We start from the raw sequence: 19,165 nt of genomic DNA on the forward strand, positions 1-19,165 counted from the left end.
GCTAAGGCTGCACCACAGTAGGGGGTCTTGGCGGACACAAACCCCGAGATAGCTGAGACCTTGGTGCATAGTGCCGAGACCCCAAGAGGGTGGCCGATCTGGTGCGCTGGCTTGGAGGTGGTGATGACCCGGGCCAAGTTGTTCGTGCAATGTCGTTTTCGAGGTGGGGATCGCGGGGCACAGTGTAGTGTGGGCGCTGATCGTGGGCACAACGTCAGAACACAGTGGCCGGCAATCCCCGCTGTGCCCTGTCCTAGCCGGTATAGCGCTGATGCGACCTCAGGTCCCGTCAGTCGTTCCACGGTGTCGAGCCATCGTCCGGCTGAGATCACGGGAGTGGTTGACGTATTAATGGGACATGACATGCTGTTAGGAGGGTCGGTCGAGGCAGGGGGGGATGGGCTATGGATGAACTGGCCTCGAGTGATATGGAGAATGAGGCCTTGTGCGAGACAGAGATCGGACTCCTTGCCGAGGCCTTACGCGAGAGGCCACACGCGAGGTGGAGATTGCGCTCCCTGTCGAGGCCTTTCGTGAAAGGCCTCGCGCGAGGTAGAGATTGCATCAGGACACCGAGACCTCCTGTGCAAGACTCGAGGTGGGGCGGAGAGCTTGGTAGGCTCAGACAGAGCCAGTGAGGAGCCTACGGCTTAGCTTCTAGCTTTGCTTTTTGATGGGATTCAAGTGACCCTTTTGGTATTCGCTCGGGGTACCCGGTTCTATGGTACCCGACATGACCACTCAGAGAGCATCCCACAACCGAGGAGATATCCACTCGTGGTCTACCTCATCATCAGCTCGAAGCGGCTCACCAAGGTACTGATGGATGGAGGTAGCAGCCTCAACATCATGTACGCCAACATGCTCGACTCCATGGGCATCGACTGATCACGCATCTAACCGACCCGAGTGCCTTTCTATGGCATCGGCTATACACACTTGCTTGTCGCCGTAGACAAGTTTACAAAGTGGATAGAGGCTCGATTGATCTCTGTGATCAAGTTCGAGCAAGCCATGTTGTTCTTCCTTGACATCGTCTATCGCTTTGGGGTCCTAAACTCTATCATCACAGACAATGGCACACAGTTCACCAGATAGAAGTTCCTCTGATTCTATGATGAATACCACATCCATGTCGATTGGGCCACTATGGCTCACCCCCACACGAACGGGCAGGTCGAACACGCAAATGGCATGGTCCTACATGGCCTCAAGCCTAGGATCTTCAACCGGTTGAACAAGTTTGGTGGACAATGGGTCGTGGAGCTTCCCGCGGTGCTCTGGAGCCCAAGGACACCCCCTCCAGTGTTGGAAGGTATCAGCAGTACAAACATGAACCTCTCTCCTAGCACCATGCCAAGCGTCGTCGATCATGCCGACGCCATGGGTCATGCCGATGCCATGGGCCACCGATGGCACGGGTCATGCCGATGCCTCAAGCAACGCTGCGGTTGCGCCTAGCTATGACCCATCTATCATGACCACTACCACCTCCACCTACATCGGTGAGGTCATGACTGGCTGCACCGCGCTGCCACGGTCGGCGCCATGAGCGCGGTCGGTAGCCCCATCCATCCCACCGTTGGCAGCAGTATCACGGCCATCACCGGCTACTCCATGACCTCCGAAGGTGCCCCTTGAATGCCCATGTTTGCCTATCCTACCAAGGGCATAGGTGACACCGCGGGCGGTGTCTGACCGTCTGGCACTACGGTCACACTAGATCCGCTCCCGCCCGAAATGGGTGCGACACTAGCCGATGGCTGCCACCTTGATTGGAGGGTGATGCTCTTCTTCAGTGCCAGCACCAAAGGATTCCGCTACCTATCGACACTGCAAGGGACGAAAAACATAAGTCCTAATGAAATCCAACTAAAACAGGAAAAAATAGAGGAATTGATAACTTTCCTCAGCGCCATCGGGCGGCAGATGCGTTTAGGGGATGAACCCCCCGACCTTTGCTCCACCTCATTGGAATGAGGCTGTTTTGAGCCCGCCCCCTGCTCCTAGGTAGAGGGGCTCACCCTTGGTAGCTCCTGGGGCACACTAGAGGAAAGCCCCACTCCCCTTAGATCTTGGGACACGACGGCGGAGCCGTCCGCCTCCGCTGGCACCTTGGGCGCGATGGCAGAGCCGCTCGCCTCTATTGGTTCCTAGGGATGCCAACGGTACATCTCGTCTCCATCAGCTCCCCTGACATGCCCTCCCCTCCATGGAATAGGAAGGGTCCTGACGCCTGCAAGGATGAACTGACGCCTGTCAGCACATCTTCGTTCTCCAAGTTGTCCCACTCGATATCGTCGGCTACCGATTCTTCTTACTCCATCGCCTCGTCGTCGTCACCATTGTCATCATCATCATTAGTGTCCTCCCCTCATTCCCACGCCTGCAGCTTCTGCTGTTTCTTCCTCTTCTTGTCCTCCTTCGCCTTCCTCAGCCGCTCGCCCTCAGCATTATTCACCGTCCTCATGGCCAAATCCCTCAATAGCGGTGCTGGGTGATCCATGAGGATGAGGTCCCTCGACTGGTCCCGCCCCTCTCAAAGTTAGTCTCACGGGGTTAGAAAATCAATTGAAGAGAAGGCAAAAGAAAGGAAAACTTATGAAAATAACGTAGCCTGGCTCCGGCCACATCGGAGGATGCCCCAGCACCGGGTAGAGAAAGTCGAGGGCGGCACTCGTGTCATCCTACAAAGGCTCCATCTCCTCCTTGATGCGTTGTGTGATCTCAGAGTTGGGGAGCGCTCCCTCGGTGAGCACCGTTCTATCGAACGACGCCACGGGCGCCATCGTGTATAGCGGGAGCGCACGCATCATCAACGGTGCCACCCTCCTTGCGTGGTAAGCCTCGATGATGCCCAACCCCTTTAGGCCATTCTCCTTTAGGATTTGGATGGCGAAGATGTGGTCTCAGATCTTCTTCTTGTCCTTCTCCAGGACGCCCCACTTCCTCCACTGCTCCGGGGCCTCTTCGATCAGACGCCCGAGAACTCTGGCAGAGGGGCGGCGGCGTCATTCTTGAGGTAGAACCACTATGAATGTCACCCCTTATTCAACGTCGAGAGCCGCATGGATGGGTACTCACCGACCTAATTGTTCCAAAGTTGGATACCAGCGCACCCCATCGGCATGTGCAGCTCCTTCCTGCCTCACTTCACCCTCTTCTTCTAGAGATTGACGGTGAAGAAATACCTCCATAGATCGAAGTGGGGGCTGATCCCTAGGAATCCTTCGCATAGCATGACGAACACCGCCATGTGTTGGATCCCGTTGGGATTAAGATGCTGCAGCTCAATCTTATAGAAGTGTAGCAGCCGTTGGAGGAATTTGTGGGTGGGGTTCGTGAGCCCATGCTCATGGAAGTGGGCGAATGACACCACGTAGCCATCGGGCAGCGATGGTAGATCCTCGTCGCCGAGCAACAACCACTCCTCGGCCGATGTCTGCACATAGAGAAGACCACGACGGATGAGGCCCTCCATGCACTGGAAGGTGATGTTGGAATGGCACCATGGATCCATTGGAGGTGGGGATGGATGGATGCAAGCTCAATGATGGCGGGGATGCAGAGGCAGGAAACCTAAGCGATTGGTGGCAGCGGCATGGCTGCGGAGGTAAGGATGCAGACGTGCGTATGAAACATAGAGGGCTAACCCTTTGGTTTTATAGGGGCGACGAGAGCGAGGAAACCAACCACCCACCTAGATCTCCATGCCTGCCATGGCCTGTCACCACGTCTCACCGCGGGGCGTGTGCACACAACCTATGGCTACCCCCTCGGAAAACTCACCGAACATTTTGCCTCCCCGAACGGGCCACGACCCGTCATAGGTAAGAGGGATACAGAGCTTAAAATGCTCCTATGGACCGTCTAAGCCCAGGAGTTCGAAGGTTGGCCCACCGATGGGTTTGACAATCGCTCCGAGCACTTTTAGAGTGAGGAATGGAAAAGGATGGGACCGCTAGCGGCTAATACCTAGGGGCACGAGCGTCGCGGGTGTCCCGGTCCACGTTTGAGCCTCGGACGGATATGATCCATGGTTTTTCCTCAAAGAAAGGTAGAAAGCCCTCGGGACCAATCGAACAGACCTAAGAACTATATGGATTGACTGCTAAGAATCTAGAGTCGGTCACTAGCTGACCCAAGTTGGACCCTCATGAACGAGATGCCGGGCCCCACTCGGACTAGCCCGTTAACAACTCACCGAGCACCATGGCTCGCCCATAGAGGAAAATCATGGCTTGAGGGAAGATGAGCTGACCCTCGACCAGACTCTAGTTACGTGTGGGGGCTCGAGGAAAGTTGGACTCGCAAGGAGACCGAACGCACGATCGTAGAACAACAGACCCCCGTAGGGGTCGAAATCAGGAAAGACCTTTTTTGACCCACCAAATCTCACGGCTATCGCCTTCCCTAGGACACGCCGTGGGTGACAAGAAAAGGCCAAGGCCCTCAGAGTCCTCCCATTCGAAAAAGCCTTCGAAGGAGTATTCTACTCCTCCACAGCTTTGGGGGCTACTGTTGGGGACCAATACTAGGGTATCCGAAGAGGAGGAGCTAATGACTATCAACATTGATTCATCCGAGCAGTCAAGAATGCGACTACAGCTCCACCCGACCCCAAGGCCGTAGGCTTCGCCTTGTCTGACCCTTGGGTTTGTGCTCCGCCTCGCCCTAACCTCTAGGGGTGGGCTCCACCTCCCCCGACCCCGAGGCCACGGGCTTCGCCTCGCTCGACCCTTAGGTTTGTGTTCCGCCTTGCCCGACCTCTAGGGGCGGGCTCCGCCTCGCCTGACCCCGAGGCCACAGGCTCCGCCTTGCCCGACCCTAGGGTTTGTGTGTGGCAGAACCGCCTAATTTAATGCCTCACAGGAGTGCTTGTCTTCTATTAGACACTAAGCACTCGAGGGAGAACACTAAATTACTCGATTCTGTCGGGCACACCCTAGGGGAGAACCCAAAAATCCACATTTTTGCCATCAGGATCACAAATAAGAGAATAAAGCTTACATCATTTGTAACCATTTCTTACATCACTTTTAATACAACATCAGAGTATAATATTTATTAATATAACAGCGGAATGAAATCATATTATTAGAGTTATAAACAATTTACTTGAACAGCGGAATAGAAATATGTGAATAGAGCTACAGCGGAAATAAATATCTAAACATGACATGAGGAAGTATTGACATATAGACTACAACAACATATTATTAAACTTCCATTTATGAAAGCATTTGGTGAGAGTTATAAATAAAAACTACGATCACAGCATAAAGGAAATCCTCTCTGAGCCCACCAGGAGGAATCCACACACAAAAGTCAACTTTAGTATCCACCTGTCACCTGCAACAGGGGGAATAAAACCCTGAGTACTTAATTATACTCAGCAAGACTTACCCGACAGGAGAAAAGAAAAGACTCCAAGGATATGCAAAGCTATTTGGCTTGTGGGTTCATTGCATTTGCAGGAAGCATTACTAAACGTGCATCCTTATATTCGATTTTTATTAATAGCCGCATTGGTTCATTAACTAATCATTCTATGTAAGCGCCTGTGCTACTTTCAAGCAGGTGGTAAGCAATCAGATTTCCTTTGTCCATCTTCCATCTTTCATCTTTTAGTTCTTACTACGATGCTAAACCGTAGACAAGCCGTACCAGATAGCCCGGCGATTCGCGAATCAATGCCCCCAGCTGGGTACCTTGAAAACACACGCCCCGCTTGTACCCTAGGCACAAGCAGGACCAACCCATCACTCTCCTGTTCCGGGTGTCCAGGTCCTCGTTCAAACTGGGACTCTAAGCCCCCGCCCCTGAGTCTCGAACTCAGTACGGTGCAAGGACCTCCTCCACCAAAATAAAACCTTAACCGTCGGTCCGAAAAGAGCTAAATCCACGACAAGAGAGCAACAAGTCTTCCAAGCGCCCATACACAAGTATGTGCTCGGGATAATAAGTCTGTGACCTGCCTAGAGTCATATGCAACGATCGGTCCTTAACCGACCAGACAGGGAAAAATGGTGTAACCAAGCTATGACCCGCCTCCACGGCGACACAACTTCTTACACCCACCAATACCCAAACCATATCCCTGCCCGATCACCATTTTCCTTTCCACCATTTTATATATTCCAGGTGATAATCATATAGTAACATATTTCCTATATCTCGTGAGTGATAGGCAATCACTCGACTTCTACCAGAGTCCTGTAGCATAGCAATCTACACGATCCTGTCATACTAGTAAGACTCATAGGATAAAGATATATATGCAAGTGGGTTTCATTCAACTCCTTAAAACTTAATGCACAAATATAATTTAAACTGCAGAAAGTATGGGTTATGCACCGGGGCTTGTCTGGGTAAGATATATTAAAAGTTAGTATCTGCATCTTCAGATCATCCACCAGCAACTGAATAGCAAGCCCATTGCATTATCTCCTGGAGAGAATACCATTACACCATCTTCGGATTTCCAATCACCCTTCGATCGATCCGTTGATCCATCATCGTACCTATATGATATGCATGCAATATAATGCAAAGATGTAATTAATCAACTGCAATCATGACTCGTAAAATACGACGTACGCCTCTCGAGTTAACGAGCTAGTTCTAACGATGACCGTACTAAGGTTATATATACACGTTGTCGGATAAGGTGTTATTTCCCAACAATAATTTTAGTTATATAAACCAAGGTGTTTCTTTATTTTATTCTATCGATTTAATCAGTATTCAAAATAAGACATCATTATCTATTTAGCAACTGATTATTCTGGAGCTACAAAAATTTTTACGCGTACCTAATATTGCTAAGAGTCTACTATAAAATTTTCAGATTCAACAATATTACCACCTTACCATAACCGTTCCTACAAGTTTACATTTCTATAATGTTAAGTATCTTAAATTAATTATATAGCTCCCAAAAATATTATCAAACTTTGTGAACAAAATCTACTAACAGGTAGTTCATGATTTTAGGAACGCAATAAAACTGGTTTTACAATTTTTGGATTCCTATACCATTTTATATTGATTTTACAAGTTTACTTTATCAGCTAAATTAGAAATCGCTCTATAAATCGAAAAGGGCCAGCGTAACTAAATCGACCCAGTAGCTAGGCAGCCTAGTCGGCACCAGTCCGGCCCACGCGGATGGCGCCAGCGCTGACGGCCCACGCGGACTGCGCGGCCCAGGCGAGGTGGCATGCGACCGGCCCAGCGGGGCGAGCAGCCAGCGGCCCAAACGCGGTCAGCGGCGACCGGCCCAGCGCAGGCAGCGGCCCAACGCGGCGTGGTGGCGGCCTATTTTGCAAAAATGTCCCTGCGTTTCTAACAAATCACGCCGAGGTACATCAGCACTATTCACTAAGGTCGCGTATTTCGTAGTAAGGCCCATGCATAAATTTCCGTCTTGGATTCTTACCCTCTTCTACCTCCACAAAGCAGAGCACGGCACAGGGCATCGACCGGCGATGGCGGCAATGGCGCAATGGGGCCGGGGAAGACACGACGACGGCAAACCACCCACTGGCGAGCTGCCCGGGGAGCCTGCGCGACCACGCCAGGCCGCGGCAAGGCTCGAGCGGACCCCAGGCAGCATGCCCGCGAGAGCCGAGGAGGCGGGCACGCCGGCCAGGCGAGGGCGGCAGGACGACGCGCGGTGCTACGGTGACGTGCGTGCGGTGGTGCAGGAGGCTCGGGCGCGCGGGCACGGAGGATGTGGCGGTTCGGAGCGGCCATGAGCTCGCGCGCGCTCACGCGGAGATGACCGACGACGGCGGGCGAGGGACGCAGCGACGGCAGCCTCGGCGCACGGCGGCATGGCTCTCCAGGCGCGGTGACTCGCAGCGGTGGCGCGCGCACTCGAGGAAGAAGGCACGGGCCGGGACGGCGCGTGCACGGCCAGAGAGGAGGGCGCGGCGGAGAGACTCGAGGAGGCAGAGCTGCGCGCGGGTCGCGGCCATGGTGTACTGCAGCTTGCGTGTGCTCGCGCGAGGAGGGTCCGGCACCGGACGGCGCGGGCCCAGCGGGCGCGAGGCACGGCGTGGAGGCGCAGCCTTGGCGGGTGGTGGTGGTCATGGCCCAACGCTGCGGGACTACAGCAATGACACGAGACCGCGGGGTTCGCGCTTGCCCGCAACGGACCGAGCGACGGATGGTGTGACCACGGCGGCGCTGCAGGTCGTAGAAGATAAATAGAGGGCACGAACACGCGAGGCAGCAGCGACGGCAGCAGGCCACAACGACGACGGCGCAGGCGGTTGGCAGCCGGAGTGAAAGAGAGAGCGAAGAGAGAGGCGGTGTGGAGCAAGCGCTCGGCTCATCTAAGAAGAGCGAGCAAAAATAGAGGCAGAGATGGCAGAGAAGAGCGGCATAGAAAAAAGGACGAGAAGACCCGAGCGAGCTCATCAAGTAAAGGCAGAGCAGTCCGATTGACATCGACCACGGCACGTGGTCCGGTCGGCGAATCAGAAATGGACAATGGCGCGATGCACTTGAACTCGAAGCAGTCAAACCCGAGTGGGGGCAAGTGAGGCAGGGACGCGTCGCATCGTCACTGCGACTGAGGCCGGAGAGCAGTGTCCGGTTGTAGCTTGGCTTTCTCAAAACAAAACAAAAAAAACAGGGGTAGGAGACAGCAGCAGCAGCCAGGATGGCCGGCCTGCATAACGTGGCCGGAAACGCGTAGATGTGAAGGGACAGGAAAAATTTAGATAATTGCTGAAGCTAGAGGTCTACGCTACCAGGACGTGGTGCATGAATTCAAATGTCTGTACGCACATGGCTACCTCTACCAAGCACATCTCGATTTTTCTAAAACAATGGAAAGCTGCAAGGATAAAACAAATCTCGCCATTTGTTTGTTCCTGTCGACCGGCTTCTCAAAGTGCTTGGAGCCAAGGAGGATTAGAAAAATATAATACGTGCTGTCGTGTGAAACGTCTGGCCGCATATATATATATATATATATATATATATATATATATATATATATATATATATATATATATCGTTCTATTTGTTAATAGATTTTATTTTATTTATAAAAGTTGCTTTTCATGCTTAAGCTAACAGGACAAACCGTCCGCTAGCATCGTCGTTCGGCATTCCTAAATATTTTTACGCACTGAAATTTAACCTGGACGTTTATTTGAATCCGGGAAACTACGTCACACAGGATTCGCTTATCGCCTCAAGTACGTTTTAAATTAAAAATCCGAGAAACTCATTTTCAGACATTTTTTTAGGCCTAAAACGCGGTGTTAAATAAGCTCATAACACCAGGGGTGTTACATTGTGCTCCGCCTTGCCCGACCTCTAGGGGCGGGCTCCACCTCGTCCGACTCCGAGGCCACAGGCTCCGCCTTGTTCGACCCTTAGGTTTGTGCTCCACCTCGCCTGACCCCGAGGCCGCGGGCTCCGCCTCGCTCGACGGGGACCCATACCACCGCCAATCACTCCAGATCCAAACGTATGGGCCTGGGTCAAAGCTCTAACACCGAGGAAGAGACCAACACGCTCTGATGTAACACGTGGCCATGACGGTCCATACCTGAGGATTCACATCAAGAACAGCGTCGGACGTACCGGTGCTGTTCTGCCTAACCCCCGTACAAACGTTGATAGGCGCGTCAGCTCACCACGACGTCCGCTGCGACGGAATGGAACACCATGACCGATAGACGACGCCTACGTATGGTGCCAGTAACGGATAGGGCCACGACGCGGAGCTGTCCCTGTTGACATCTACAGGGTCAACGGGACCCGCATGAAGGATAAGAAGGACCAGCGATCCTAAATGACTTCTTCTCTCTCTCGTTCTTCTCTTTTCCTCCGCTGTAACTCGTGCTTTCTCTTGGTCTATAAAAGGGAAAGCAGGGCATCCCATGAAGGGGGTCGATCCGATTAAAACCGATCAATCGAGATCGACACAAAAAGCACGACACGAGCACTCGGCTGAGCAGCAATCGAGCTCTCAGTACCCGTTCACTCTTTTCACCAGAGACTTGGGATCATTTCCCTCTCTCACCCATTTGTACCATCTACTACAAACTTTCAGTGCTAGTAACACGAGCAGCAGCGACGAACTAGACATAGGGACTTTCTATCCGAACCAGTATAAACCTCGTGTCCTTTAAACACACCATCCGATCCAGACGCGCAATAATATAAATTTACTCGGCGACGGTAACTCGAAACACCGACACCGGTAATCATGGCATCCAACGATACAACATTAATTTAGGCTCAGGAATCTGCTCCAAAAAAATTCTTGCATCATTAATCAAGAATTTAGGCTCAAGAATTCTTGCATGTTACCTTGCAAATTTTATTTGCTCAAATAAATTCTTGCATGTACCCTGAGAGAGTGCAGGATTCACGGTTGGCCAAAGAATTTTAGTGCTCTGCCAAGTATATTCACATCCTTAGTGTAGACAGTAAGGTGGTGTTTGGTTGCCCCTTCTAAATTTTAATCGTTGCCACATCAAATGCTTGGACATATGAATGGAGTATTAAATATAGACTAATTACGAAACTAATTGCATAGTTTGCAACTAATTTATGAGATGAATCTTTTAAGCCTAATTAGGTCATGATTTGACAACGTGGTGCTACAGTAAACATATACTAATGACGGATTAATTAAGCTTAAAAAATTTGTCTCGTGAAGTACTGCCGGATTATGTAATTTATTTTTTTATTAGTATCAAACACCCCATACAACATTCTTTCAACACACCTCCTGAATTTCAGCCACCAGATCCAACACCACCTGAGGCAGTGCCGACGACCACATCCCTCTCAAAGACAGACAGACGCACGAGAACATGGGTACAACATTCTAGAATGCCAAGGTTACCAAGATGGCGTATAGCTGAAAGCACAGAAACAAGGTTTGATTGCTCTTATGGCATTCCTTCACGGAGCACTGTGCCAAAATCCAAACATGTCCCAAGCGTTGCCATACTTTTGAATTAGAGTATACCCAGAGAAATCATCACTATCCAAGAAACCAAGTTGGCGTTCTGGCATTTGTTCAAACTTTAAACAGATTCATCTGCATCCACCATCAGTCGGCTATGGGCTATGGCAGTACCCGGTTACTGTAAGCACTGTGTTCCGCCATGAGGCATCCTTGCTCGGCACTGCATCAAACAGTATGCGCACAAGGGTAATGCCCTCGTTCTGGACATAGCCAGTAACCATGGGCATTCCACGCTACGGTGTTCCGAGCGCGCATTTCATCGAACACACTCCGAGCGTCGCGCATACGCTCGACGCACGAGTAGCCCTACAGCGGGATGGTGCCCGTACGCGTGTTCCTGCCGGAGATCACCAAGCAGCAAGTCGCGGGGGGTGAGCAGTGGATGGAGGCTGGCGCATACACAGCCGTGTCCCCGCGCTACGGCCGCTGAGCTCACCTAGTGATCAGGCCCCGTGTGCAACAGAACGGTAGCCGCTAGGAGGTGTGGAATGCAAACAGTGAGAGCAAGAACACATGTATGGAAAAGTAAAAACTAGGTTGAGCAACTGAGCATGAGTCTTTAATAAGCAAAGCCAAGAGATGGGGCGAGATGATCGAGGATTAGGTCTAATTAACCAATTTCACGAACCTAGGCTAAAAAAGATCGATTAAGGCTATGGCATTGACCAAGGGAGCACTAGTCAATAGTCATAGTAGAGATGAAAACTAAACTCTAGATAGATAACTTTAGTTGCAGTTTGCAGGGAATATGACAGGATTTTGCACAACTGAAGCAAGACTTTTTTTTTATGAATGTACTCAAATATTTGATTTAAAGTAGGCACGATCGAACACTATTCATGAAATAGGTATATTGCGATGTAATTGATGCCCGAGACAAGAAACTGCAAAATGGCAACACCCAACACGAACAAAACAAATGACGCCCTTAGAGAAAGACACTGATCCTTTTCACTAACCTATGCTTCTAATGCTATGCTACCTTCCACTAATATACAGTCCATCCGCTCGAAATTAGAAATCATTATAGATTTATCTAAGTAGAACTTCTAAACTTTGATCAGTTTTTTTAGAAAATCATATTAGCATCTCGTAGTTTTGTTAAGCTCAATATTGGTGGAGCTTCACTTGTTCACGTCATTATTGTAGCGTCACTATTTATGAGGCCATTTCCCCTCTCTCCAATGAAGCTACTATTTTTTATCTCGTTCAATACAGGTAAAACCTAAAAGGCAGTGGTTGCGCTGCAACCTGCTGTTCTGGACATAATCTTTGGCTGATAGAATACAAACATGTTTGGTTTGAACCAAGACATCCAATTTTGGAGGCCTAGGGCTGTGATTGCTGACTGGGCTAGGAGCTACCTAAGCGGCCTTGAACCAAACAGCCTCTAACAAACCACAATCGTGGTTGCAGTAGATGTTTTCAGCTGTGCTGAACAACCCCTTTGCTTCACAAACTTTAGCTTCACTGCTAAAACCAAACTTACGTAAATCTCTACCAAACGAGCTCTAAGATATGGATCACTATCATACACAAGGGCGAATTTAGACGTATTTATCAGGGTGTGAACCCGATAACATATGCAAATCCTTTAGTAAAATATTGTTATAAATTAAATAATTCATGTCATATAATAAAGTTAACATTGTAGACGTTAATTTTGTCGGCTAATTTTGCCCATGACAATACCCTTTTTCGTGGGTTCTGCACTCCTATATCTTAAACAAGTTCACGCGTTTACCTTGCAGGTTCGTTCATATCATTTCGCGACAAAATGGTCTTGACGCGTTGGATACTTGGATGTGAAAATCTGACAGTGATAGACAGACACCGCCACACCGGAGGCAAAGACGGCCAAAAAAGGTTGAGCATACCAATACCATGCACACAGGCAACAAACTACACGTCGTCCCGGTGACGTGGCGAACTCCTAGTGGCTGTCGCCGCAGCTCCGACGAGCGGCGATTCGCTGCGGCGGGGATCTGTGACGCTTAGCAGACAGCATTTTTTTTTCTTTTGAGTGGAGCATAGCAGACAGCATGAAGTCAACGTCGTGCTTAGTAGGCACAGGTCTCCGGCAACGGGCCCTACCCACTGCTCGGGCCGTGCCGCCGTGGCCCGTGGGAGTCCAGGTCCGCCATGGACTTTGACAAGTCAGCGTCGTCGCCCGCCGCGTCGCTGTCCATCTAGCCGGTCCGCCACGGAAGACCCGACCGGCCTTCACCAGCGAGTGACCTCCCCACTCTCTCCCAATCTGACCCGCGCGTTCACGATAACCACAGGAGTGCCATCCGCCGTTGGCAAGACGGCGCAACACGGAGTGGCATTGTCGTGAATATTCACCGTACCTGAGCCTCTTATCGGATCCGCTCTCTTTACAAATATTCCCTTCGCGGTTCCCAGTCGCCCACCGAGGAGAGTGGTAGGAAAGCTCGTCGCCGTACGGGGCTCGGCTCAGGTGAGCGAGGCGAGCATCGGGTACTGAGGCCGGAGGCCGGAGGCGATGGGCCGCCTCCGCGACGGGCGAGCCTTCCTCCACCGCGCGCTGGTCCTCTCGTCGCTGCTCCTCCTTGCCTCCGGCGAAATCTTCTTCGAGGAGCGGTTCGATGGTACTGTGCGTGGCTGTGCTGGGTTGATTTCGTTTCCGATTTAGCTAGTTAGCGCGTTTAGTTCGGTGGTCAACGGTTGTCTTCGAGGAGCGATTGGGTGATTCTGTGACTGTGTTGGATTAATTTGGTGTTCCTTTGTCCTATTCGCTGGTTTAGTTGCGCTTTGGTGTCACTGTGACGAGTTACTGACTGCCTGCTAACGCCGACATATTCAGAATTTCGGTTTGTTGGTTCAGAGTTGTTCGTTATTCATATGGTTTTCCAGAGAAGTGAATTAGTCTAGAGGTATTGTTACTGCTAGTTGTGCCTTCTGATATGCTCCAGCGGTCCTGCCTCCAGGACTCGAAGAACTTACAGTTGACTTACAGACCGTCGTCCTATCGATGTGATGCCATGTGCAGTCCATGAACTTATCAGTAGTTGATGTCTGCTCAACTTTCTTGTTTTTCTAGGTGGATTTCATTTTTTATTTTGATTAATGAAATTGTGCAACATGGTAACATTCAGATGGGTGGGATAGCCGTTGGGTGAAATCTGATTGGAAGAAGAGCCAAGGACAAGCCGGAACCTTCCGACACACAGCGGGAACCTATTCTGGAGACCCTGACGATAAAGGTGAGGGTCTATTCATGAGTGGACCTACCATATACTATGCAGTAAGGGACATGTGTTTTACAAAAAAACAAATCTGTACTTGATAGTGACAGTGGATATTTTGATACCCAGTTTCCAGCTAGATATGCCTTGGGTCTATTCATGTTATTTCAACTACTGAACTTGAGCATCTTTTAAAAAAAACTTCAATCAGAGGAGGACAGGAGGTGCTCAGGCTGCATTCCATTCGCCACCCCCTGTTTTCATCATAAACATTTTTTTTTTGTTAAAAAAAAGAGAGGAGCATTTCTAGATTTGTACATACTTTATCAATCTTCAACTTTTAAAACCAAAAAAGGTATAACCTTATCTTTGGCTTTTTGCCATGGTTTGTTTCATGCGTCATATGGTTATTTGCATTGTGCAACCATCTTTTCAGGTATACAAACAACTGGGGATGCCAAACATTTTGCTATATCGGCAAAATTCCCAGAATTTAGTAACAAGGACCGGACATTGGTGATCCAGTACTCTCTAAAGATTGAGCAAGATATTGAATGTGGTGGTGCTTACATCAAACTTATGTCTGGTTATCTCAGCCAGAAGAAATTTGGCGGCGACACTCCTTACAGGTCAATTTGCTCTCTGTCTGGCCTAAAAAAGTTTGTTTATGAGGTTCCTTCATATAATGTTCAAAATTATAGATATGAAATGTGTCCTTGTGTATCCATGAACTCTACAACTGCAGCTTTTCAGTCTTCTCCTTAATGTAGAACAATTTTTTCATAAAACCTGGTAGTAATCCTACCTTCGGATCTTGCGCATATGCCTAGAGAATCATCAGCGGTAATTTGGTGTATTGGTCATCTGTTGAAGTTGATTGCAGCTGTTAAGGAAAGTCGATAACTTTACCAAAAAAAATATTAACATGCTGTGTTAGCATTCAAACTTACAAAAAAAAATCATTAACTGTCTTTTTCTTCAGAAAGTCAATGGGTATCATGAAATATCTTTAGTGGTACGTACCAGCTGAAAATTAGTTGGAAGATCATCTAAAACAGAGTCAATCTAGTTACTAATGTATAGTGTCCTGGTTGCCTTCCTGTTGAACTGTTAGTAATTGTTCAGTCTGTCTTAGCTTCTACTGACTATTACCTACTAAATGTCTTGATATTTGCTTATGCAGCTTCATGTTTGGGCCTGATATATGTGGGGATCAGAAAAAGAAGCTCCATCTCATACTTTCATACCAAGGGCAAAACTACCCTATCAAGAAAGATCTAAAATGCGAAGCAGACAAGTTGACACATTTTTACACATTTATTCTAAGACCTGATGCCACTTATAGCATCCTTATCGATAACCGGGAGAGAGAATTTGGAAGCATGTACACTGACTGGGATATCCTTCCTCCTCGTAAGATCAAAGATGTTAATGCAAAAAAGGTTTGAGAATTTTCTGGTTTGATGAAAACATTGTTATACAGTAATTTCAACCATGCCTTTCCTTATGCATCTGTTTCTTTCAGCCAAAAGACTGGGATGACAGGGAATATATTGAAGATCCTGATCAAGTTAAGCCAGAGGTATGCCTTGTCATATTTCCTGTCTTAAACTTATCTTGATCAATAATTCTATATAACCTTTTACCTGCACTGAACAGGGATATGATTCAATCCCTAAACAGATACCTGATCCAAAGGACAAAAAGGTATGCATGATTCTGAGTTTTTTTAATATACACCAGTTCGGTTTTAACAATTTAATTAACACTTTCAAGCTTCAGAGCACTTATTCAGATCTCAGTATGCAAATGATAGACCTTTATTGTTTATATTATGAAACAAACGAGGGTAGAGAAACATTCAATTTTACACATTCATGCCTGTTACTTTTCCTTTCTTCTTTTTGAGCATCCCAGTCACTTTTCCTGATTCACTAGCGTGTGTCAGTAATTTCTAGACATTCATCACTCAACGAACACAAGATGACAGTATTTTTGTTTTATGCTAAATCAGCCTGAGTCATGGGATGATGACGAAGACGGTACATGGAAGCCCAGAATGATACCTAATCCAGAATACAAGGGACCATGGAAGCGGAAGGTTTATTTAGTTGACTAGTAATCTTCTCATGACCTTTTGTTTCTCTGAATAGTTATGTATTCATGAAATTTCTGCTCTCAGAAAATTAAGAATCCTAACTACAAAGGAAAATGGAAGACCCCATGGATTGACAATCCAGGTGAGAGACATATGTCTGATCTTCTGCCCTTTACATATGTAGATTATGTCTACTGTCTGGTCCCATGACAGTTTTATGTATTTCTCTTGACAGTAATTTTACTGCATATGTGTCTTTGAACTGAATCTTGCACGCTTGACCCAACATTAATTAAACTATATTTTGCAGAGTTTGAGGATGACCCAGACCTATATGTTCTGAGACCTTTGCAGTATGTGGGGATTGAAGTCTGGCAGGTATGAAACATCGCAACTGGGCAAAGACGTGTGCCCCATCACAATCTTTGGTTGTATCAAATGATTTAAATCCTATCTGAACTAACTACACGATGGTATACAGGTCAAAGCTGGTTCCGTTTTTGACAACATTTTGATTTGCGATGATCCAGACTATGCAAGACATGTTGTAGATGAAACTTTTGCTGCAAATAAGGAGGTAGACACACGGCATGTTGTGATCCATGTTGTCCCTCCCTGGGAACCCTTTCTCATTTTATTTCTATGCTGCAGGCTGAAAAAGAGGCCTTTGAAGGAGCTGAAAAGAAGAGGAAGGCTAGAGAAGAAGAGGTTAATTAACATGGAATCTTATCCTCTTTCTGCTCTGGTCGCTGTTGCCTGTTAACAATTCTGAAATTCTAAACATGTGCCTTGGAAGAATTAGCAGGCGTTGCTTTTCTGCAGGAAGCACGGCGAGCACGGGAGGAAGGGGAGAGACGAAGGCGGGAGAGGGATAGGGACCGTGGCAGGGACCGTTACAGGGATAGATATAAGGTGTATTTCTTCCATTTGCCATACTGGATCCCTTTTCCCTGTTGCAATTATGTTTGTCTTGTCCTTGTTATATAGGACCTTCTTTTCTTGATTTGTATTCCCTCCATTCCAAATTATAAGACTTTTTGGCTTGTCTAGATACATAAATAACTTTTGCTATGCACTTAAATATACACTATGTCTAGATATAAGTATAGTTAAAGCTATGAATTTAGAAAAGCCAAAATGTCTTATAATTTGGAATGGAGTGAGTAGTTCAATATTCCGTCCCCTTAATTTATCACTAGCCTTCTTAAGGATTATTATCTGCCAAAAGTTTCAGGCTGTAGGTCCTTGCTTCCCTGTAGATCAGCGATATAAATCATTGCATGAATAATATGACAATAATAGATGTGGCCCGCACACCTATGAAGAATTTCAGCATCTTCACTCCAGTGAACAAATTTAGCAAAAATATGTGCCAAGTATTCATAGCTCTTAGCTGCATAGTCAGTCTCAGTAATATGGCAGTGCTTTATATATCAACCATATGCTAACATATTGTTTCTCTCTGCATTTGCAGCGTCATAGACACTACGACTACCACGTAAGTTACAAAGTATCTTCATTTCTTATCCTGGAACACCCTAAGTTACACAAGAAAAGGTACCTGACGTTATAAATTGTTTGTTTCGTGTTCAGGACGAGCTATAGACCATGTGTTCTTTTGAAATCTGCACGCTATTGGTTGTCTATGGAACTGGGCCTTGAAAAAAAAACTTCAGGGCGGGCACAGATGTTTGAAGTCCTTAACCGTACCGTTACAGTCGTGGAGAGCACACGTGGAGAACTTGTATGTTGTACACGCGAATCAAGCTGAATCTGTGATTTTGGCGACCATCGCGGCTGTAACTAAACTTCCCCGTTGTGAACTTGCGATGCAATTTGTACTAATATTTACCTCGAAATGTTATATTCGTGCTGCATACGTTGATAAACCTTTCATTGTCAGGAGTCAGGACAAGGAAAGACACGAATGGCCTGATTGAGCACGCCTTTGTTTGCTTCCTATCAAAATAAAATGTTTCATCTTTGTATACTTGCCCTACTCACTCAACTTTTTACTATTTTCCAACAGTTTGACAGCTTAAAATGACTATTGTACCAGAATCAGAATCCAGAAACAGAATCCTTTTAGTTTAGACTCCAGAGCCAGAATCCTTTGATGGAAAGGTGGTCAGAACAATACAAAGGCAATACACGTGCAAAATTCCTGACATTACATTTCAGACCGTTGCACCACCACCACATTAGCAGCGTCAGTCAGGCCTACCCTGTTCCGGCAGGCTGATCGACATAAGTCCTATTCGTTTTGGCTTATAAGTCGTATTTTTTCAGTCAACGAATATTATTTTCCTCTTACAATAAATCAGCCAATAGTACTTTCAGCCATGACTTATTAGCCAAGCGAACAGGACATAGCAGAAATAGCCTGAAATCCCAGGCCTAATCCCAATCGAGCTCTGCCACACATTATGCATGCCACAACAATAAATATACATGGATCTACTGAACAAACACCCAAAAATTCAGATTGGACAAACATGTGAGCTCTCAGCTGTTATAATACAAGAAAATAATCGAGGTCAATCGATTTAACATGAAGGCATTAACATAGTACATCAAATTCTTAACAGGAGCAACTGAACACTTATATTTCTTCTACCAACTAAAACAACAGGCTGAAGAACATCCGAAGTCAAAGCATCAAGGTCTTAACAGCAGCAACTGAACATGTATATTTCCTCTGCCAACAGAAACAATAGGCCCAACAGCAGCAACTGAACATGTATATTTCTTCTACGAGTAAATTGCACGGCCGGTTTTTAAAGTATTGGGCTGATTTCGTTTGGGTCCCCAAACTATGAAATTACACTCTTGGCTCCCCAATCTACTTAATTC

General features: G+C 47.6%; 1 protein-coding gene across 2 annotated transcripts; it reads left to right on the top strand.

Moving 5' to 3' along the window:
* The first annotated feature begins 13,423 nt into the window (after positions 1-13,423).
* LOC136516840 (calreticulin-3-like) lies at positions 13,424-18,302 on the top strand. Of its 2 annotated transcripts, none has more exons than XM_066510333.1 (14): positions 13,424-13,617; positions 14,125-14,232; positions 14,651-14,843; positions 15,398-15,656; positions 15,740-15,796; positions 15,874-15,921; positions 16,229-16,315; positions 16,397-16,454; positions 16,623-16,690; positions 16,794-16,889; positions 16,964-17,020; positions 17,118-17,224; positions 17,787-17,810; positions 17,906-18,302. In XM_066510333.1, exons 1-14 carry the CDS (start codon positions 13,512-13,514, stop codon positions 18,081-18,083), a joined length of 1,446 nt encoding a protein of 481 aa, XP_066366430.1. In that variant the 5' UTR covers positions 13,424-13,511; the 3' UTR covers positions 18,084-18,302. The 2 variants fall into 2 exon arrangements, with proteins under 2 accessions (XP_066366430.1, XP_066366431.1); XM_066510334.1 differs by having other exon boundaries at positions 17,135-17,224; positions 17,906-18,176.
* Positions 18,303-19,165: the final 863 nt, after the last annotated feature.

This window comes from Miscanthus floridulus, chromosome 17 (genome assembly GCF_019320115.1).
Source record: "Miscanthus floridulus cultivar M001 chromosome 17, ASM1932011v1, whole genome shotgun sequence".
Lineage (NCBI taxonomy): Eukaryota > Viridiplantae > Streptophyta > Magnoliopsida > Poales > Poaceae > Miscanthus > Miscanthus floridulus.